The 22,425-nt window shown below is 37.0% G+C and overlaps 2 protein-coding genes across 3 annotated transcripts; one reads left to right on the forward strand and one right to left on the reverse strand.

The window, feature by feature from the left end:
* Positions 1 to 4,314: 4,314 nt before the first annotated feature.
* Positions 4,315 to 8,998, reverse strand: LOC122061331 (protein ABIL2-like). Of its 2 annotated transcripts, none has more exons than XM_042624564.1 (10): positions 8,600 to 8,998; positions 8,091 to 8,329; positions 7,629 to 7,711; positions 7,371 to 7,521; positions 5,793 to 5,892; positions 5,530 to 5,622; positions 5,388 to 5,424; positions 5,202 to 5,275; positions 4,960 to 5,084; positions 4,315 to 4,771 (listed from the first exon to the last, which is right to left on the reverse strand). In XM_042624564.1, exons 2-10 carry the CDS (start codon positions 8,226 to 8,228, stop codon positions 4,565 to 4,567), a joined length of 1,008 nt encoding a protein of 335 aa, XP_042480498.1. In that variant the 5' UTR covers positions 8,229 to 8,329; positions 8,600 to 8,998; the 3' UTR covers positions 4,315 to 4,564. The 2 variants fall into 2 exon arrangements, with proteins under 2 accessions (XP_042480498.1, XP_042480497.1); XM_042624563.1 differs by having other exon boundaries at positions 8,091 to 8,276; positions 8,600 to 8,997.
* Positions 8,999 to 14,931: 5,933 nt separating this feature from the next.
* Positions 14,932 to 21,800, forward strand: LOC122061011. The gene is made up of 3 exons (XM_042624160.1): positions 14,932 to 15,106; positions 16,583 to 16,665; positions 21,478 to 21,800. Exons 1-3 carry the CDS (start codon positions 15,028 to 15,030, stop codon positions 21,508 to 21,510), a joined length of 195 nt encoding a protein of 64 aa, XP_042480094.1. The 5' UTR covers positions 14,932 to 15,027; the 3' UTR covers positions 21,511 to 21,800.
* Positions 21,801 to 22,425: the final 625 nt, after the last annotated feature.

The following is a 22,425-nucleotide window of genomic DNA, read 5'->3' on the forward strand; positions in this document are numbered from 1 at the left end:
TTTTGGGGGTGGGGGGGTGTGTGGTGGGGGTGGGGGTTTAGAATATGACTTGTTCCATCTATCTTAAGTGAATTGAAAAATTCAAGCTGGAATTTGTACCCCCAGTTTTGGCATCAAATTTGCATTTAGATCGGCCATTAGTGGATCATGGTTCTACACCATCTCTTTTTAGTTTTAGTTGTTTACTGCAAAAATTTATTGCTTCCTGCTATATTCATGGATAGATTAAGAAATGAATAGGAGTAAAAAGATGAAGTAAGAAAAGAAAATCGCCAGTGCAGCTCCGTAAAACCATAAGATGTCTTTTTTGTGACACTAATATCATGATTTAGAACCATATATTAAATCTACTGCAATTCCGAGTTTGTCTAGGCTGTCTATTAACTCTGGACCAGGATTCTACAAGGTATCTTAAATTTAGGTGATGGTATGTCTTTGAACGTGTTATACAAAACACTGATCAAATTTTTATGTTTATTATATATCCTCCCGATTTTTTTTTAAAAGGTAGTTCATTGTTCCTTTTGATGTTCTATACCTTGAGTTTGATTATATATTTAAATTTTTTTTTTTTTACCGCTTCCAACAGAGAGAGTAAGGGAAATTTTTTGGGGGGGGTACTGAATGTAGGGAACATTAATTAGAAGGGTTATACGACCTCTACTACCCATTCATAATACACAAGGAACACATCACAAAACAGCCTTTTATCACCATACAGGTAAAACCAGCATCTCAATAAATATTGTATACAGAAACCTATGGACCCTGCAGTAGCGGGAGCCTCATGCACTGAGTTGCTCTTTACACCTACGGTGTGTCAGTGTACAAGTCAATATCGTACAGTGTATTCCAAATGCCCTTTCAATTGCAAAACTTCAGAAATAATGCTCCACTTTTCAGGATTGCTCATGTGTAACCATTATATGAGGTCCATCTGAGCTTTATTAGAGATTTAGCATCTCCGTCCTTACAGCAGTCAAAGCCTGACCCATGGATGAATATTTAGAGAAAAATGAAATCCCAATGTGCAAATTCTACTTGGCAGGTTGTGATTTAGTTGGGGTTCCCATATCTCACTATGTGGCCCGAGTCCAGTGGCTGGTGCAATAGTTCTACATTGTAATTACACCTATATCCACTTGGTTATTTTCCCCACTGTATTTCTTGTAAGCTTGATGCCGTAATCTATATATATATATGTAAAAAAAAAAAAAAAAAATCAATTGAAAGCTTTAAAGGTTTGAAATTTGTTTGTCTGCTTCTTAACACCATAAATCATCCAAAAAGTGAGGGAGTTTCTCTATCCCATGTCAGAATATTAAAGTGAGCCACCAAGATTTTCTCACCTCATCCTCAGAAGTAGGAGCTGCACTTGTATCCAGTGATCACTAGGACCTTTTGTGTTTCTTATCTTCTTGATGAACCTGTCTCCTTACTGAGTCCTCCCAACTAATGTCTCCTTACTGAGTCCTCCCAACTAAGAAACAAGAACAGAGTAAAGGAATGATGTAACCAACAGCTTTAATCCATTAAAAAAGGAAACTTCATCTGCTTATCTGCTTACAGAATCACAGAGACAGAGAGAGAGACAGTACCTGGTGCCTCTGTTCTTGCTTCTGTGTGCTCCAAATCCAAACACCTTGGTGTTGGAGAGAAGGAAATTAGGACTCTGAGGAATCAGAAACTCAGAATCTGCTAAAGGGGTTGAAGAAGATTCTCTGTAGGTTCCAATAATATGCTTTGGGGAATATACTTATGTGTGATGATGACATAGTTTCAGCTTAACAAGCTTCCTTTGCTTATTGGTGTCTCGTGGTGTCCGTTATGCGTGTGGTGCTAGCGAAGGTATCTTTTCAATTCCACAAGGGTATTTTCGTCCATTTGGTTATAAATTGGACTCGTGGAACTCAAGACCCAAAGAGGCCCACGACCCAAGTTACAATTTAAATCCTGGCCGCCACTAGGGCGGGTGGACAACGATGTTTGAAAACTCGGTGAGTTGACCCTACAACATCATTTCATTTGTGATAATGTACTTAGATTCATAAAATTTCAAGACTGCCACTTGATGGTCCATATAATGTTACATCATTTATGTAATTTAATGAAGAGAGGATTCTCCGAGCAAGCGGCAATCCGGCTCCTTTACTTACAGTATCCCACGACTAGGAGGACTTGGGCATGCATCCCGAGGTCAATCTAGTCGTGAGATCACTCTCTGATCCCTTGACTCTATGGATAGAAATCTTATCTAGTAGAATGATTTTATACATAGGAGGGCAACAAGATCATTTCATTTAAGAATAAAAGATAGAGAGTGGAGGGGGTGATAATGTACTCTCCACTGACGGCTCAAGTTACCTTTTTCCTTTTCATGAAACTCTAGACAAACTTCCTTACCCAAAAAAAAAAAAAAAAAAAACACTCTAAACAAACTTTTTCTATTATCCAATTTTATATGCTTGTTTAGGCTAAAATGATGGATGTAGGTAGGGGTGTCAATCAGTCGGTTCTAGTGGGGCTTGACGGGCCTATGTCCTCAGATTGTGACCTAGCTATTTAAGGAATGAATCGGTCTCATGTCGGGCTCAATCGAGTTCCACGCTTTAATCAGGCTTCTCTTAATCAGGCCTTAAACAGGGTAATACATCAATAAAGCCTTAACGGGCCTTAAACGGTCTTTACTTTTCTTAGATTTAAGATACTTTAATCTATTTTATTAAATCATCAACAAATTTGAAAAGATATTACAATTAGTTACAATAATTGATAAAAATATCAATATACAGTCTATTCTATCCCAAAAAAATTAAAATATACATATAAATGATAGGACTAAATGTGTCGGTTTGAATCGGGCTTGTAAACGGGCCAAGTCTGTTGGGAGGCCCATCGGGCTTACCCCTTGCACACGTTTAATCAATGAGTTGGACTTTGACCCAACACGTTTAATAATCAGTGCAGATTAGACTGATCTTCCAACGGTCAAGCCGATTGATCCAACCTGTGCGGGCTTCGGATTAACAGTCCTAGGTGTAGGGTTCTCTATTAAGTATAAAAAAATCGCACCCTCGTCCACTTAGTCTGCAAAGTTCAAGAAAAGCATAATCTTACTAAAAAAAAATTCTAAAATCACCTGAGCTTGTTGAAATCTTAACATTACATATTAGAAGTTAGTGGCATTTTTATAAACTACCACTACCCTGAATCATGTTTGTCCTCTATTAATTTTATAATAAAGGGGTATAATTCCTTCCCATGGATTGCATTGAGAAACTTACCATGTGAAAATGCCATTATATTCAGATTTTGTAGATATGTTGTCCACATCATTCTTTTTAAGTTCTGAAAGTCTTCTTGTCAAGTCTAAAAATTGGTTTAGATCCATTGAACCTCAAATATTGGGTAAAAAATGAGAGAAGCATTGGGGGAGTAGGTATTTTAGTCCCATATCGACTAGGAGGAAGAGATTAGGCTAATTGATAACCTCTAGCACCCTTTCCATGGTTATGACGCGTTTTAAAGCCATGAAGAATTCACCCCCAAAAGGACAATATTGTAGCTAGGTGTGGAGTTGGGGGCGCCACTTTTTAAGTGCTCCCTAATTTCTACATGGTATAAGAAACTAGACTCTACAAAAAACCCTCTCTACATGAACTTAGAGACAGTTGGTGGTTATAAAATATGTACACAGTGCACAAGGCTCCTGCTATGCAGGGTCTGAGGAAGGTCATAATGTATGCAATCTTATCCCGCTTCGCGGAGAGATTGTTTCCCAAACTAAGAAACAATGGAAAGCCACTGAGCTACCATATGGGGAAGGAGTGTAAAATTAAGTCAAGGAATAAGGTTTCTTAATATGGACTGATTTGGAAACCTTACCTGGTTTGAATAGACCAATGATACCCCAAAATTAATCTGAATACCTTCATATTCAATTGGGAAAGCAGTTCAAAGTGTATTCTTTTGCATCAGATGGGACAGAGAACTAGTGTGTTGTGCCTTGTGATAGATTTTAAAATTACAGCGGACTTACAAGTGTGGCAAGCAACCTTAAGAGGTAGCCGAGTTGGCAATGAACCTTCACCTCAAAAAGCTTATGGTTCTAAGTTATAAGTTCCACTCCTCTTACTTCCTTGGGGCCACTCACACGGGGGTGTTTTGTACTCTTCACTGTTTTTGGTGAAAGTTGAATGATTCTCATTCAACGCCGGTATGACTCAGTCTACTCAGTTGTGGAGTCAATATGGGCCCGTGGAACTAGTCAAGCCAAAGGCCTAGATACCTGTCGTTAGCAGAAAAAAACAAGTGTGACAGACAATTCAACATTTAAATTGTAACTCACTCATCAAGTTTTCAGTGACAAAATACATTATCCCAGGGTCCAATAGGAATTGTCTATTGGTACATGATAGTACCTATCCTCAACTTGGAAGCAAAAAAAATTATCACAAATTGGGGTAACAACCAAAACAGGGAAATTTTAGATAAGCAGGTATCAGTCATTGCACTACTGTCTTCCATAATCATCGCTATATGTGTTTCTATCCCCATTACTTTCTCAGTATTCATCCAAGTAAGTATACAGCACATCGTCTTTCTTTGACTTTCGCCGACTGAGCAAGGCTTTGAGGAGACGCTTACTTTTGCTAGGATTTTGTTCATTCTCTTTCGGGGCTGGGGCTGGGGCTGGGGCCGGGACCAGGGCTGGGGCATCCCTGTCAGCCGGGATACGCATTGAAACCGATTTCCTTGGTTCAGAAGGGTACTACAAGCAGAAAAAAAAGAACATTTTCAATTCAGAACATAAACATTCCCACATTGCTTGAATATTGCAGTACCATAATCTGAAAAGAGATGAAAACTATGAAATGTGGAAATGTATAAGGTCAAGAACAGTATGCTATTGGTACTAGCATAAAAGGCATTATACATTATTCTCTCTACCAACATTACCCGTTTTCTTGAAGTACTAGAGGTTAGAGTAGTAGGCCGGCTTCGGAGGGGAGTAGTTTGCCTACTTGCGAAAGACCCAGAACGTAAGAGAAATGAAGAGCGAGAGGGTGAGACTGTCCGCTTCTCTAATTAATAAATGAGCATTCATCAGTAAGACAACCAAAACATAAAGAAAAACATTGACAAGGTTAGACACTATAACATAGTTTACTTGGGGGTGGAATCTCATTCAGACATTATACCTGTGAAGGAAAAGGTTCCAAGTTGAATGGCAGGTCGTGGAGAAGGTGATGGAGAACGCCCTTTTCGTTCTTTTCTGCACAAAGGATCTAACAAATTAAACAAAAATCTTGGTGAAATCAGGAAATAGATTAGCAATTGAGACTTCTAAAGTTAATGAATTACAGAAATACAAGTGTTGCATTTACCTAAGCGATGGTGGGGTTTCTCGAATTGTTCTAACAGCTTTAAAACAACCACATTATAAAAGAGTCAAATTCCACAGAGATCTTGTAAACAACACCAAAAAAAAGGGGGGGGGCAATAGAACCAGGATGCATTATAAAATACCATTCTTAAATTGATGCCAATCATCTTCATCGTCTAGGCTGCATCCTTGATATTTTGATGTAGCATGGCTAGAACTGTGCATCACCTCCCCAGCTGAACATAAGATGCCAAAACAAACCAGAAAATCCATCTTTTTCTTAGAAATAAGGGTAAAAAATGAAGCTTTTTTTTTCCCTTTATCTCCCCCCCAAAACCACTCTTTCCAAATGCAAGTATTGAAGCATTATAGCAAAAGAGAATAAAGCATGGAAGAGAATATTTGCCTGGTAAGATGTAACGCTTATGATACTTGGGAGTTGTGATGACCAGTGATTGTTGGGATATTCCTTGATGGTCAATATACGCTTGGCATGTCCGCAGTCTCTAAAATTCCGAAAGTAAAGAGGGTTAGATAAATTCCCAGAATGAATATATATATATATATATACAATTTCAGTTCTCGGTGCATTTCATTTTGTGTTGTATACAGCGTGATAAAGTCTACAGAGCAGAGTAACCAATATGTTCAAATACAGTAAGCTCTCTAATTTGCAACTGATGACTGCATCAGAGAGCTCTTTTGACAACCTAAAAACCTTTCTTGACTCTCAAATCAGGGTCTCACTAGAGAGAGATTGAAGTTGAAATTTCAATTAAAAGAGTGTCTGCACTATGAGTTAAATTACAAGGTAGGACATGTTTTTTCCATCCTCATATCCAGATCATTTAATCATCTGCATTCCATTAAATCATATCATTTGACACACACAGTAACACAAGTTCTAAGGGATCTCCTGGATTTCTTTCAGTTTTATGCCCCAACCTTGACCAGTAGGACTTTAAACTATCAAAATTAAATTTTCTGATACAAAAATGTCCAAAAGAAAGCATCCTTATTTTACACATGGTTGCTTTGGAGCTGAAATGTACCATATGAATAGAGTGAGTGACCAACACATAAGCTCTTTTCAGCAGCAAACTTTGCTGCTACTTGCCTTCCCCCCCCCCCCCCCCTCTTTTCTTTCCCCTCTAGCACTGTCATTTTGAGCAACATGGCTGCGGGTTTGGGTTTGAAGTGACTACGACCAAAGCATGGCTACTTGAGTGTCAAAAGCTCTTTTGGGCTGCCAATTAATCTGCTATTGCCCCTTTTTACCCCCTTCCCCCCTAGCACTGACATGAGATTCACAAGGGTAGAATTCTGTAATCAACTCACGACAGCCAACCAAATTAAACTGTGGCAAGCAAGCATGTAGCACGAGGAGAAAGGTAGGCACATACTGCACAGTAGATATGAGAGAGGGAGTGCCATATTGTGCAAGGTGAAGGTCGGATTCATCCCACTTCTTAGCAATTATGGACCTAAGACTTCACCACCTGAGACAGCTGGCACCTTCAAACTCTTCAGTAGAAGCGTTTGTGTTCATTTCTAAGACTATACCAAACCCCTAGTTTGGGAAAACAGAACTCTTCCAGTAACTTCTAGAGGAACTACAGATTGCCCATTAGAATACTAAAGATTGTGAAGGCTGGATATAGAATTTCATTCTTCACTTCTATAGTTGAGATCAGAATCCAACAATATCAGATGATTTCATCTGTTACACTCAAGGGATTTACCTTCAAAGCTATTCAAGTTCTATCACAAATTTAGCAGTGCTGATTGTTGTCAAGAGGTTTCAAGAGATTTCATTCTTCAATTAGAAATGCATACAGAAAGTTTATAATTTATAGCTCGACATTAGTTATAAGACGTATACTCACTGCAAATGTCGTTCTTCAGATCTTACCAGTTGGGATATATTTTAGTACAAATTCTGAAAAACTAAAATGTAAAATAACCAAACCCAGACTAGAAGTACCTGTTCAATGCAAGAGATCCGAAGCTCAGATCCCAGAACCTCATCAACTTTATCCTCCAAGAGACAATTAACCTTAAATGTCACTGAACCCAAATGGTCTACTGTATTAACAAGTGCTTTGATAGCATAATCTTTCAAGGTGTCCACCACCCTACAAGCAACAATAATGAATAATCGAATTAGTAAACAAAATCAAAAGAAACTTTCACCCTTAAACTGCAAAAAAGTGTTAGATAGAGTAAATCTGAGAAAACTTACATCTGCTTCTGGTCATCATTGGAATAAGATAATTCAAAATACTCTGCTGCAGAATACAACTGTGTTCTCAGATTCTTCAAATCCTGAAAGGGATCAATTACAGTAACACAATATCAAAAATCCTTTAGTTTTTCAGTAAAAAGTTCTGGATCATCAAAATTATACGCGAAAAAGTTTTTAAGCAATCCTGGTCTACCAAGAAAAATAGTATGATGAACATAAGACTGAACTAAGTGGGTTCTTTCCCCAAAAAAGAAACCGTCTTCAACAAACCATAACCTCTGGAGAAGCAAAACTAAACTGGAGTGATTAATGACACAATCAAAACTTCATTTCTAAGATTAAACTTCATTTGTTACTACCTCTGGGATTACAGTCTTTTCATGATCATTTCAATCTCCATTATATTTCCATTAAACCAAAACAAGCTGGAGAGAAAAAAGGGAAGAGATTAAAACTTACCTTGAGACTTTCTGAGAAGAGCAAGCTTTGTTTCATGGACAACTCATCATAATTGGATGCTTCTTGAGGAACAGAGTTTGAAGCAGATGATGGAATTTTCATCTGTGAAGGTAGGAATGAACTCTGTGCGGCCGGCATCAAGAACCAGTACCCTTTTCACGTTCAAAATCAATTCTTCTTCGCTACCTAGCAATGAAATCATAAAAGGTTTTATGCGAAATCGAAGATTCCTTCTCTCTCTGTAAACAGAACCAAACAATTATTTCATTCTCAAAGGTAACTAATCAGGAGAGGAAGATTATTTATAAATGGAATCCTAATATCCAATTTCACATTCGAACCGATTGAAAGGAAGGTAACTATCCAAGCTGAAACTATTCTATTAAGCTCAGTAATCTGTAATCGGTTACTCTCCATCTTCCCCATAAGCCCAAGAAACAAGAAAGAGAAGATGAAGAACAAGACTGGTTAGAAGTTTAAACATAGAAAGATAAGGAAAGAAGACTAACCAGATTTTCCTCCTCCAACGGCTGCTACCCAAAACCTGCTTACCGATTCAAATCCTCACTTGTTAAGAAGTGAAACCCAGTAGACTATGTGGGTAGGAGACAAAGCCTCCATTAATGGAGGACATTTGAATATATAGATTTTTTTGACCAACCCATGTAAGGACAAAGAAAAGAAGAGAGAGAGGGAGAGAGGGTGTCATCAAATCTTCTTCTTCTTCTTCTTTCCGAGGTAATAACGATTAGAAGTAAATGTTAATGGTGAAGAAAGAAGGATAAGAAGGGAAGAACCCCCTTTACCCTCCAAACCGAAAAAAGGACTCAGTAATCGATTCTCTCTCCGGTCTAAACTGTGGAGATGGGAGTGAAAACAGAAAATCGCTTTCTTCCCTTCTTTTTCTATTGAAATTGAAAGCTTAAGAAACAATTTAGCAGAAGAAAGGAAGGACCAAAGGGCAGGCGGCAGGCCCCCCAAGCCACACCTTACCTTCCCTCCCTCCCTCCAAACCCATCATCATCATAGCTGGGTCCCTGGATCCCTGGGTCCCTCCCACCCAACAGTACATGAATACACATCCACCAAACGTTTTCCAATTCTCTCTCTCTCTCTCTCTCTCTCTCTCTCTCTCTCTGCCATGGAGGTCTGCAAATATAATTTTCTTAAAAAGCAAATGGATTGAGGAAGAGACATGCCCACCATGAAAGAAAGCTTTTTTGACTTGTGGCCAACAAAGTTCAATTTTTTTTTATGGATTCTGACTCTTTGTCCCAAGTCCTAACCTATGCTACATGTATTATTTAAAGTTGGTCCATGGCCTCATTTCTTCATGTCCATGGATCTCTAAATCAGAGTTCAAACTTCAAACCAAAGCACAAGAAAGAAATATACACATCTTCTTCCTTCCTCACAAAAAACCCTTTCGTTTTTTCAAATGAAATCCTTCACAAACACTTGCTGACAAAAGGGTTGTTAATGGTCTCATCTTTGAGGTCTTTGTCAGTGAGCTTATAATTCAACACTCTCTCTCTGGAAATGAAAGTGAAGGGGAAGGAAAAGGAAGGGAAGGGAAGGGAAGGGAAGAGACAAGTACCCTCAACCACATACAGGGATCATGATGAAGCGTGAACGCGTGAGCCTTGTGTTTCAATCATGGTTGTTGTTCATTAAGGGGGACAGTTGAGGAAACTAATGAGTTCAGCAGAAGATAGGAGAGTCTGGAGTCTGGAGTCTGGAGTCTGGAGACTTTTTTGGGTTTTGATAGGACTTCTCTAGTAAATCACCCTTAAATTGGAAAGGGAAGGTTGGAGAGGAAGATTTTCTGGTTCTAGGGAGGGAGCTTTCACCTGTTGAGATATTTTATTGTTTATTATTAGAATTTTTTTTTTTTTTTTTTGACTAACTACAGGTATCCAGGCCTGATTAGTTTTGCGGGCCCATACTGACTCCACAACCTTATGGATCAGATCATACTGGGATTAAATGAGAACCATTCAACTTTCACTGAAAATAATGAAAAGTATTAAACATCCCGTGTGAGTGGCCCAAGGTATGGCTAATGGGAATCTTAGATTTTTATACTTAAATCTTTTAATAACTTCCTTCCTAATAATGCAAGAGCGTTGATCCCATGAACTCTTGGGGCCCAGGTTATGACAGGGGTATCACTATCTGCACTAATAATTCTATTCCATTATTGAAAATTATTGTTTCTAGCAGCTTTAGCCATTGTGGTTCCCCTTATCCCCCTGGGTCAGCCCCATAGTTTTTATGATTCTCATAGGACTTAATGTGTGCATGTAAAAACGTTTATGTGTGCTCAAAGGACTAGTTAGGCTGAAGGTCTAGACAATCGCCATAAAAAGTCTAAAGAATCAAATTACAATCAATAAAATCTGCTAATTCGAATCAATCCAATTCTTTTTTTAGTCATTAAAATAGTATTAAAATAAAAATAGGCATGCATATTTGCTTAGACCACCAAGAAATGGAATGAAAAATGAAACTATTTTAACCCCCCCTCTCTCCCAGAAAAATAGGGTTGGAACAGGAAATTAAGGCCATGTTTGGAAATCAAGAAAGAAAAAATTGAAAACTAGTGAGTGAGGAGAGTGAAATTCTCACGATTTTTGTCTTATTATTTTTTTTTTCCTCTCTTTTCTTGACTTCTAGCATACATAAAGGAATTGCAAAATAGAAGTCCATACTGGCGATCCATATTGGTTAAGAATTGGTATCAGTCATGAATCATGATTATTCAATTATCAATACCTAAACCATGAGTGTAACATTGTCAAGAAATTTGAGTTACATATGACAAACGACACGAGAAGGATCTATGATTCTATATGGTACCCACTTATATTGACATTTTACCCACCAAACCAAAGTAAAGAGAAAAAAGAATACATTTAATAAAAAGGGAGAAAGAAATGGAAAGGGAAGTACACTTCCTTTTCCTTTTCCCTTTACTTAGTTTGGTGAGGAGAAAAAAAACCCTTATAAGCGGCTGTACAAACATATGTTCGATCGTGACAAGCATTACTTTTATTTCATCAATAATTTATGTAAAAGCATCACTTATATTTATTTGTTGTTTTAATTAAATAATTAACCACTCATGTGCATTTGTGATTTAAGTGGAGATCGTGGTTGTGGGTTGCTGCTCTAGTCTTCCTAAGGATTAATCGAGGTGTGTACATAAACTGGCCCGAACAACTTGGTTAACAAAAAAATAATTAACAACTCATGTCTTAAAATTGTATAAAAACCTTCGATTTAACCCATAAAAGTAAATGAGCAATTTACATCCCCCTCCTTGGACGTTGCTTTTATTACATTCCCTTCCCTGTGTCTTTAGAAATTACATAATCTTGCCTTGTAGTATGTTATTTTTTACTAAAATATTCACACTGTTAAGTTTATACCATTAAGTTAGACTAATATTTCGAAAATACATAATTTATCGTTTAATATTGTTAAAAGACTATATCATTGTTCCAACCATAAAACTATGATATAATTGGAGACTTCTCTCACTTCAACCACCCTGCCTCTTCTCTACCTTCTATGCATCTCTATATTCTTTGAAAAAAGGTGAATGGCAAACTTAGGCTACCAACGCAAAACTTGTAATGTTCGAGTGATAATCGATACTAACTGGTTGACTTTGAATGTCCAAACCATTAGTGTCTTCTTCACCTTCACCATCACCTGCAACCATTGCTTGATCACCTCACATTCGTCGGAGATTGTGACTATCTCTTTCACAATACTTAAGTTTTCAATACCCTAAATCGTCTATTTTCAATTTGGGGGAAAATGGTTTTAAGAAATACTAAGGCTGTGTTTGATAACTAAGAGAACAAAAGAAATGAAATGGTAAGAAAAGAAAAGAAAAAAAAATATGTTTGGCTACCATCAAAAGAAAAGTCATTATATTTTCTTGTGTTTCCCATGTTTTTTGCAAGATTCTTTTTGTACTTTTTTCTTTTCTTTTATTTTCTTCTCCTGGCTACCAAACACAGCCTAGGGGCAAAATAAGTATTTGATTTATGGTTTAATTACAAAAAACTAAAATCGCCTTTTATAATTCAAAATTAACACCATACTAACAACGTCATCAGACAGGGAAGAATTATGTAGTTTTTGAAAACACAGGGGAGGGGATGAAATAAGATCATAGTACAAGGAGAATGTAAATTGCTCAAAATAAATCAAAAACAGAAAATGGTGCCATGCATTGCCCATAAATAACAATTTTGTTTGATTGCAAGGGAAATAAGAAATTTAAGCACAGAAAAGAAACTTTTGTAATACTCACCTAACATGTGATTATGTAAGTTGTAATAAACTTCAATTTGGCATTAAAAAAAAAAAAAAAACTTTAATAACCAGATACAGTATGATTTGGAGTTGGTGACACAATAATGTGGCGTAATGTTTACAAAATTTTCTTTATTAGCTTTGAAAATTTCATTTCCGTTCAATTTCCCTTGTAACCAAATGGAGCCCACAAGAACTGAGAAAGCTTTCATTTCTTAGCTTCCAAATAGAATCTAACCTTGAATAACAAAATAAAGCTTTGAAAATTTTTGAATTAAGAAGAAAGTGTAAACCAATTACATGGATCAATGAAAGACTATTTGATAGGAAATAGGAGAGTATTAAGTGAATTAGATTATAAATTTGACATGTGACAAATCACGTCCTATCTATCCATTCAGTGAATGCAATTGAAAAATTATGTTTTTTTTTTTCATTGTATGTGAAATAACTAGGTGGGTTGTTATGTGTATTGCCTAGCTCTTTGATCGGAGTTTATCATATGCTTACACCCACTAGCATAAAAATTTTCTGCAAGGAGACAGTGAGCGACAATGAAGATCCAATGATTAGAATTTATGTTAGGAACCTCCAGCTATTGGATCATCACTGCTACTCATCTCTCATCGTAGAGGATTTGAGTCCCACCCGCTTTGATCTTTTTTCCACTCTTCACCCCCAACAACTATTAATTAATTATAATTAATCAAGCTATTAATAAAGCAATCAATGCCGTGACTGGCGGATGGTGGGATCCTCACTGGTGGGACCAGGGACCCACGCTGGAACAGATTAGGAGTTGGAGAGAGAGTGGACCAAAAATTCCATTTGACTTTTCGTTTCATATATTCTAAGTGTGTTTGTGTTAGCTAGCTTGGGTAATGGCTTAGTCGTGGGATGTAACTTTAAAAGTTGCTTTTGGAATTGGACTCCATTAGTCCTTACTGGGGGCCATTAAAGTCCAATTACTATAAACTTAAGATTGTGGGCCATGATTTGGCCCACTCAACTATGGCAAGTGAGAGTTCACATAAGCTCAAAATAACTAAATATTTCTAAAAAAAAAAAATCCCAAATAAACAAATAAATTCCCAATCATATAAATTACTAAATATATATTCTTAAGCATACAAATAATCATATTTTAATCCTTATTTTTTTCTTGATAATTATGACACATAGCATTTATAGTTTATATATATTGAGTATTGAGTATGATTAAATTTGCATTTTAAACAGGTCCTTGCTATTCCAATTCAAACGGTTCTATATTGGTCTTTCGAATTGGGAGCCATTGAGAAACTCACCCTATTTCGTTTAGTAACCGGCCCCAAAACTGTGTCTTAGAACCATCCCATTAGGTGATGGGACAGGTTGGTTATAGGACAATTCCTGATTTCGGTTCTAAATTGACACTTTTAGTCTTACACACTTATATCTGCCACTTGGCAAGTTGGATGGACTTGAATTTTTTATTGACAAATACACCCAAAGTTCTCCTACTCACATGTCAGGAATTAGGTTATATATGAAATTTACTAAAAGGCCAAATAAGGGATTGAAACATCTGGGGCTACCCAAAAAGGTGTTTGGATATACATGAGAGGCTAGATATGACATTTTACAATTATATGTAATTAAATTTGGGTCTAAAATTTGACATGTGACGTACCTAGACCGTTCAGCCAGTTGACATCTTGAGCTAGCAAACTGAGATGTACATTCCCTTGAAATTTTTAAACTTAAAAAAAAAAAAAGAACATAGAGAGAGCGAGAGGGGATTAAAATTGCATATTGGGCCGGGAAAAGCCCACACTTTGTAAAAAGACCATCTTATGCATGTTGGATCCATGTGATAACAATTTAGGTCTTAGTCTCTCACCACTCAATGGTGAAGAGAGAATCTCTTCATCCTGACCATTGACTGACTGGAAAATGGTATTTCAAATCATAAACAATAGAGGGTGAGAGTCAATAACCATGATTCCAAAATCCAATCATAGCATCATATCACCATTAATGACCTTGGGTGAGGGAAAATAATCTTTTTTTTCTAGGAGTTTATTTTACAGAGTTTCCTTCACTACGCAATGAGCTTCACCACTCTATCCTAGGGCTCACAACACCATAGGGTTTCAAAACCTTCCCAAAAAACCCTCTCGACACCACACCCCTCCCCCCAACAGTGAATGGATTCCCATACACCGTGGACTTAGGGAAACTTGGTCCTTATTTTATTTCGGATTCAATATGAGGTTGTGTTTGGTATGCATTCCTAAAATGTAATGCATTCTCACAAGGTAAAATGCATTCTTAACATGAAATGAAAATGTTGTCTAGAGCAGGCTATTCTTGCTTTCGACCAGAATGCGGAATGGGCTAGATAGCGAGTTCCATCGCATTATGGGCTAGTAACAAGTTTAGCCCAAGCCCAAGCTTAAGCCCAAGCCCAAGCCCAACTACAAGCCCGATCCACTGAAGGTGGTTCATTGTAGAACCAGATTGCTCCTTGTGCTTCTTCTCTAACAGAAAAGGGCTACCGAGGAGTCTCCAGACTCCAGACCTAAGAGTTGCTGTGTCGAGGAGAGAGAGAGAGAGAGAGAGAAAGATGACGGTGATGGAGAAGTTGAAGATGTTCGTAGTTCAAGAGCCTGTAGTCGCAGCTTCCTGCCTCATTGCTGGTGTTGGTAAGTTTCCTTAATCTCTCTCTGCCGTTTTTTCTTTTTTAATTTCATTCAAATTACAGATCTTCTGATTATTTTTCCCCTTTCGTCTGAGATTTTTTGGGATTATATGATTTACTTGCTTGATATAACCAAATCTGATCAAAATAAACGAAAATGAGCTCTTTAGAACCATCTATCATCTCTCTCACAAATTTGGATTTGAATTCGATGAATCTTGTGACCATCTATCACATACTTGCTTTTTCACCCATCCCCCCCACTCCCGAAAAAAAAAAAAAAATCTAAAACTATTAAAATTTGTATTGCACTTGGCAATTGACTGAGAATGTGGGCTATGAGTTTGATATTTGATCATCTGCACTGGGAATTAATTCGTTTGAGCTTTAATTCTATTGGTATTACTAGTCATCCTCAACTTAAATCAGCATGAAGAGGGCTCTGATGCTAATTTGATTCTGAAACGTCTGACAAACACTGAAATCTTGCTTATACTAATACTGTGGGGGAAGTAGTTCATTGGGTCCTTTGATCTTTGCAGGTTGAATTTGGAATTAAACTGACAAAGAGCCAAGTGTAGTTAGGTTTTTGATGTCATATGAAACCTTAAATGGCTGGAAATTAGTTTTTATCCCAGGATGCTAGAAGTTTTATTTTTATGAAACTAAGTGCCCAAACACGGAGGCTGTGAAAGCGCAAGAGCATCAAAATTATATAGGCATTAAAGTTGAGAGCAGCTTAGAATATATCTGTGTGTACACATGGGTGAATGCATACATGAACTCTACAAAGTTTCAATGAGTTTGAAAATAAAATGTGGTGCTTAGTGGAAGCAACTTAATGTTTCATCCAATAGGATTTTAAGTTTAGAATTTCCTAACTATGTCAAGATTTCAGTTTTCCTCAAGCATATGTTTAAGACATAGAGTATTTTCTTTGGAGCATGCTCTCATGAATTTGAGTTTTGGGATTGCATGCGTGGTCACTCTCAGAGTGTGAATTTAAAGATTGAGAATGAGAGCATCAGTCCTTGTGAAAGATTCAGTCACAAGTTCCTGATGCCTATTCTATGCTTCCTCATACCTGCTTAAGTGCGCTGAGCAATAACCCATCTTAGATTGCTTCCTCCACATACCTTGACAAAATGCTGTGCTCCAAGTACAAATTGTTTGTTTTCAGTTCTGATGTCACGACTGATGATGTATCTTGGAGTTTCATACTATTTTTCTTTTTCTTTTTTTGTGTGAGTTGGGTAGGGGCGAAGTATGTGTGTTGTGTACTTGTGGGAGGTGTTGACATTAGCAAGGACCATTTTTTATTATTCCTAAAGGTTGTTAGCTTGTGCTGTGTAAAATGTTTTCTACTTATGCACCTCAGGTTGATTTTTTATGAGAAATACTGATTAGCATGGATGTTTCAGTGTATATTTTTTTGGACATATTGATCCATCTAACCTGCTTATTTGTTGCAAATTTCCAGGTCTTTTCCTTCCAGCTGTGGTCAGGCCTATCTTGGACTCTATGGAGACGTCCAAGCAAGTTCCACAACCTGCTTTACGTGATGTGAGTTTGTAGATTTGGACAATCAAAGTGCCCCTATTGTTCACTTTGCATAAATTGTTGGTGTTATACTTGTAGTCTATTGCTGTCCAGAGCTTTCATTATATTTGAAATGCTTATTTGATTACTAAGAGTGATTCTTTTGCAGCTTTGAATGCTATTTTTACACTTCTTTCCTTCTGCATGAAATTTTTACAACCTTTTATTGGTGTTTTTACAAATTTGTCTATTTCTATAACCCACATTTACACTTAGGCTCCATCTGTTTCGGCGTAAAATTTTCCCTGTTGAAATATTTTCCACTGTTTGTTTACAAGAGGGAAAATACGATGTAAAATATTACAATAATATTTTCTAGCATTTGTTTGCAAGAGGGATAATATGATGTGAAAGGGTGACATCATATATCAAACACTAGATGATGTAAATATATAAAAGGAAGTAATTTACCAAGAAATCCAGCATGGAGAATAACTCAAGTCTCACCATCACAAACTTGGATCAAGTATCTTGCAAATTTAGTTAGTAGATCAATTAAAGGGGCAAATATAATTGGTCCCTGTCATTAAACTAGCAATATTGTCCAATAACAATTTGAAACTATAGATGCTGTTCAGCATAAGGTTTTTCGTCAATGTGTCGGTATCAGCCTGATCCCCTCATGTGCTCAAGCAATCACCATGCAGAGTTGAAAGACACCCGTAAGGACATGTTGTAAGCTCAAAACTTCGTTCAGGACGAGCAAAGCGGATGGATCAACAGTTCAAGGGAGAAATACATCTAATGACAGAGAAACAAAGAAGAAGAAAATCGCAAAAGTCCACCAATCGCAAAATAAGAAACTGAGCACGATCCCAATTCTTACAACTTGTTGGCCAACATGTTTGGTGCTCATTCTTTTGACAAAAAAGACAATTCTTTGTTCTCCGTTAAGAGTATGACAATGTTTCTTAAAATGCCAGCTCTAGTTAACCTATAACAGAGAAACACATGGCAATTAGAAAATTGGATCAATCAACAACAAGAAAAAGAACAAATTTCTATAGAAGAAAAAAATAAATATCAATGGATGAATTAGGGAACTCACCTTAAATGATATATCCCTACTTTAAGCTTCCATCTACCATTTTTCCAATCATCCTACGCCTCCCATTATCCTCCCTGGAGAGAAAGGCTCTACTTTTTCCATCATAAAATACAATTTATGTAATAGGATTCTCATCATAAAAGAGTCATACTATATGTAAAGGTTATTTATTAGCTATATAATTCTCAACATTTTTGTAACTCATCATTGAAAATCATTGATCAATCAATTTGTTAGGCACCAGTCTCTGCAGGAGAAAGAACTCTGTTCCCAGAATAAGCAAGTCATAAGTTGTAATGTAGACAACCACAGTGGAAAGCTGGAAATCACTAAGTGGAGAAAATCATGCACATAGACTTCAGTGAAATTGAGTATACATATGCAAGAAAAGGAATTGAAGATGTTATTATCATTATTGGTAGCACTAATTACACCAACAATAGTAGGTTCTCTCGATATCAATTATCACCTGGATCACTAAGTAATCAATGGAACAAGAATAGGACCATACTAAGTAGCACACGAGAGAAATTAAATAACTTTCAAAAACCAGTGATCAGATCTGGATCAATTTTGGTCAAGTGAGAAGGGTAATAATCTGATCTATCAATTGATATCAAAATCTTGGAAATCAGATGAGGATATATATTTCTAGCCAAGTTCAAAAACTAATAAACCAAACCAGAGGTCAATGATCAGATTTCAGATATCAGATATCAGATATAGAAATCTTTAAATTAAACAAGATTCAAATATTCAGCAAGATTGATTGGATCTTTTTGTCCATTACTACAGAAAACAGTCGATGCTTTTTGAGTTTTGCATAAGATTTGAGAGAAGTTCAGCCATTGAAAGTGCTTATTGGTCCTTTGGGGTTGTTGGTAGATAATAGTGAATGGGTCGTCCAGGTTTGTGTCTTAAAAACATAAAGCAGAACTGGAAAATACCAGACCAAAGGCTTCTTGTGTCTTAATTGGCTAGGTTGATAGGGGGTTGTGTAGTTTTATCTTAATTTGTGGTCTAATGGAGAGTGGTGGTGCATATGGAATCAGTAGTTTTCACAATAACAGTTCTTCAAATGGTTGAAAATGAAAGCAGACCATCAACTAGTTTCAAAATCCGTATAATCTTACAAGATCCTTGATCAGTTTGAGGGGAAGTAAGAAGATAATAAATTAGATAACTCTTCCAAAATGAAATCAGTTACATAAAATGGAATCAATTTTCAAATAAGGCATCTACAGCCTTTTCAATGTAGGAGTTGCTAGAAATCAACATTAGTCAAGCATGTATGTATTAAGATATACTGGGGAAGTAACCAAGAAACAAATAAGAGAGAGAACATTGATGTTCAAATTGATTGTCAACTTTTCCAAGATACAATCACCTACCCTACTCTAACCACCACTGTCCACTCTCACTCTCCCATAGCCCTGAATTTTCAAAACTCTCTTTTGCCAAGAGGCAAACTTCAGCAAGGCTGAAACTTAAGATGACATCACCAGGGCTGAAACTTGACATTTCCACAAAAAAATTCCTTGGATTTTTCAAACTGGCTTCTCAGAAGGTTGGTTATTAACCCCCTCCCCCATTTAATCCTCCTGACCCCTACAATTTTACATGAATTTGTGATGTTTTCTTGGCAAAACTTTCTAGGGATGCATTTTATGGTGGCAGCAGAATTATATCAAAGAAAAATCTAGCATCGTCCAAGATGTTAAAATTATTGATAGAATCGACCAGATAGATTCGGGGTAGCAGCAAATATAAGAAGAATAAAACTACAAATATACATATTATGGTCATAATAGCAAAAACAACGAAAAGGGGGAAATATAAAACTTAGAGGACACCAACTTGAATCATAGAGAATGCAGGTGTACAAGGGAAGGGAGATTTTGTTAGAATATACAATGTGTCACAAAATGTAGTCATCATGTGCTGATGTTGACATTCCCTCCACATTGTCAAAATCAACAATCGACCAATTCATGTTCCTTGCAAACCCATTCTGTTCAGGAAAAAGTAAAATAACATAAAAAGACATCTCCATGAATCAAAACTAAATTGAGAGAGAGAATAACAAAGAGAAACTGCTAAGACCAGTTTTCCAGATACTTCCATCAGCACTGACTATTTGTTGAACACTAATCCAGTCTCTCTGTTAACTATCATTAGCTAGAGTTATTTATCACTGGCCCTTGCTCTGCGTTCTATGGCTGGCAGAAAGGAATCAGTGATTATACCTTTCCCAACGTTTCAAACCACACATACCCTAGACATGCACCACATGACACTCTATTGGAACTTGAAACTTCCTTAAAGAGTCACCTACCGGCCATGGTAGACATCATTACATTGCATCAAACAAGAGACCAATTTAGCCAGGGAAAAGAAACTTGAAGAAAAATGCCTACAACATCATGTCAAAACCTTGCAATGCCAAGTATTAACAAAACAGTTCTGGATGTTCCCCTTCCAACCTTGCCATGTCAAGCATTGAAAACTAATATGAACAAAGTTAAAATATCCATCAATCATCCTCTACTAAAACAGTTCTGGATGTTCCCCTTCCAACCTTGCCATGTCAAGTATTGAAAACTAATACGAATGAAGTTAAAATATCCAGTGTTAACATCGATCATTCTCTACTAAAACAGTTCTGGAAACATTAATCCATTTAGTCTAATAATACACAAAATGTGTCAATATATTTTAAATTTAGAGAAAATATTATAGACATTAAGTTGGGATAAGGCTTTGATTATTGTTGTTAGAAAGAAATAAAAAGGTAGATTCATCAACCAAAAAGGAGGCTCAAAATTAGAAGTAAAAAAGCATACCTCTGTGTTGTGAGAGAGGATGAAAGATATGGCAAAGGGTTACCTGGTTCTGCGTCTCAGAACGGCAGATGCAGTAGCTGGTGCCACTCCTTTCAGAACCATGAGCCCAGAAATAGCTTTCAAAATATCAGGAAGAGATTCAAAGGCCTTTTGAGATTTAACTAGGGTTTCATTCGAAGATGAAACGAAATCCAAAAGTCACGGCCTACGATTCAGAAAACTTACTAATAGTGGGAAGGTAACGAGAATTGATGAAATGTAGTAGCTCCAGTGATGAAGATAGAAAATTGGTAAAACTAAAATACCTCCATTTCCCTCTGGTAAGCTTCCATTACATGAGCTTGGAGATTCTGGTTTGGCGATGTTTGGCTTAGGGTTTCTTTAAGAGCAAGGGAAGCTGGTTTTGATAGAAGTCGTCTTGTTCTGAATTGCTCCAAGGCCTCCATGAGAGTTCTGGTTGTTGAGGACAAAGGACCATCAATTGTTCTTAGACTTTCGAGCAGTCGAGAGTGTTTCAACTTTTTTCGAGAAAATCCTTATACCTGAGGAAAATTTTACCTACAAATCTGGCGTAAAATTTATCCTCAAATTTTTCCGGAAAACATGGGATGTCTGGTAAAAATTTCCCCACGTAAATTTTCTAACTTACAAAACAAACAGTGGAAGATATAATTTTACCGTAAAATTTGTTTTACCGAATATTTTACACGGAACAAATGGAGCCTTAGGTGGATGGGGTTGTACTTCTGGTGCTTCACAATCTCAGATTTGTTTCTATTTTTTTTTCTCCCTATTAATCGCTGAAATTTATGTCCTCTCACTTGGTGGGGTGGTTTTGACCTTAATCTGATTCTTTGTTGTTTTTCTGTCATACAACCTTTGCAGGTGGTTGCAGGAATGACTGGTAAAAAAGAGTAGTTTGCGACGAGGACGTGATTTGAAACTTTTTTTCACTGGTCATTGAATAAGCCCTTTACCAAGCTTCTCATTCTGGTACCAATTAGGTAGATTGGAACATATTCCATTTCATTGCCCATGTAAGCATGTGAATGGCTGCAGCATACAAACTTTATGGTTATGTGCTGTTCTCAAATTTTTTCTCCATGGGTTCATGTAACTAGCAATAGCTAATAATTGTGAATGAACCATTGCAGGATGAACTCATCTTAAATCTAATTAATGGGTATCTCTATTTGGTTTGTGATTTATTTCTCAGTAGCTTCCAACACTCCTTTTGTTTGCCTTTGAGAAGGCTTGGTTCTTGCCCCAGTAAGTCTGTTAACTCATTTGAAGAAAATTATTTTCTGAAAAAATGAGTTATATTATGAGGATGAAAAGCAAATGCCTTATAGAGTTTACAATACAGAACTTGCAAGGGCCAAAGAACAGAAGAATCTAAGCAAAGAAGATACTCTGCTCAGATGAGTAAGTCTTTAGAGGGATCCAGCTTCTCTATGGGGCGGCAGGGGTGGCAGGCAGCACTCATCCAACAGCCAGGAGCACCTGGGCATGGACCCCAACACATGGGCACGTGCCTTGGGGTGCTTCAGGCCGTCAGATGTGGGCTGCCACCTCTGCTGCACTGTAGAGGAGCCCCATCCCTTATAGAGGGGCTTTTCTTCAAATGTATATGATAGAATTGGGTCAAAGGTTACTGAATCAACCATACCTTATTCCCAACGGTTACTGAAGGATTAGAAAGGAAAAAAACTGACATGTTACAGTTTAACTTGTCTCAGTTCTTGCCTTCTGAACTTCTCATTGTGATTTAAAAAACGTTTCTGGTGTTTTTTTGTTTTACGAGAACAAGAAAATGGAATCTTTCGTTTGATG

The sequence above is a fragment of the Macadamia integrifolia genome, chromosome 14 (genome assembly GCF_013358625.1).
Source record: "Macadamia integrifolia cultivar HAES 741 chromosome 14, SCU_Mint_v3, whole genome shotgun sequence".
In the NCBI taxonomy this organism is placed as follows: Eukaryota; Viridiplantae; Streptophyta; class Magnoliopsida; order Proteales; family Proteaceae; genus Macadamia; species Macadamia integrifolia.

Bases quoted from the DNA above. Each gene is read 5' to 3' on its own strand.
- LOC122061011 (XM_042624160.1), top strand. From the start codon at position 15,028: ATGACGGTGATGGAGAAGTTGAAGATGTTCGTAGTTCAAGAGCCTGTA. The intron at 15,107-16,582 runs GTAAGTTTCCTT...GCAAATTTCCAG, and splicing joins CTGCCTCATTGCTGGTGTTG to GTCTTTTCCTTCCAGCTGTG. The intron at 16,666-21,477 runs GTGAGTTTGTAG...CAACCTTTGCAG, and splicing joins CACAACCTGCTTTACGTGAT to GTGGTTGCAGGAATGACTGG.
- LOC122061331 (XM_042624564.1), bottom strand. From the start codon at position 8,228: ATGCCGGCCGCACAGAGTTCATTCCTACCTTCACAGATGAAAATTCCA. The intron at 7,712-8,090 runs GTAAGTTTTAAT...GATCCCTTTCAG, and splicing joins TCTTCTCAGAAAGTCTCAAG to GATTTGAAGAATCTGAGAAC. The intron at 5,893-7,370 runs GTACTTCTAGTC...TCGGAATTTTAG, and splicing joins GGATCTCTTGCATTGAACAG to AGACTGCGGACATGCCAAGC.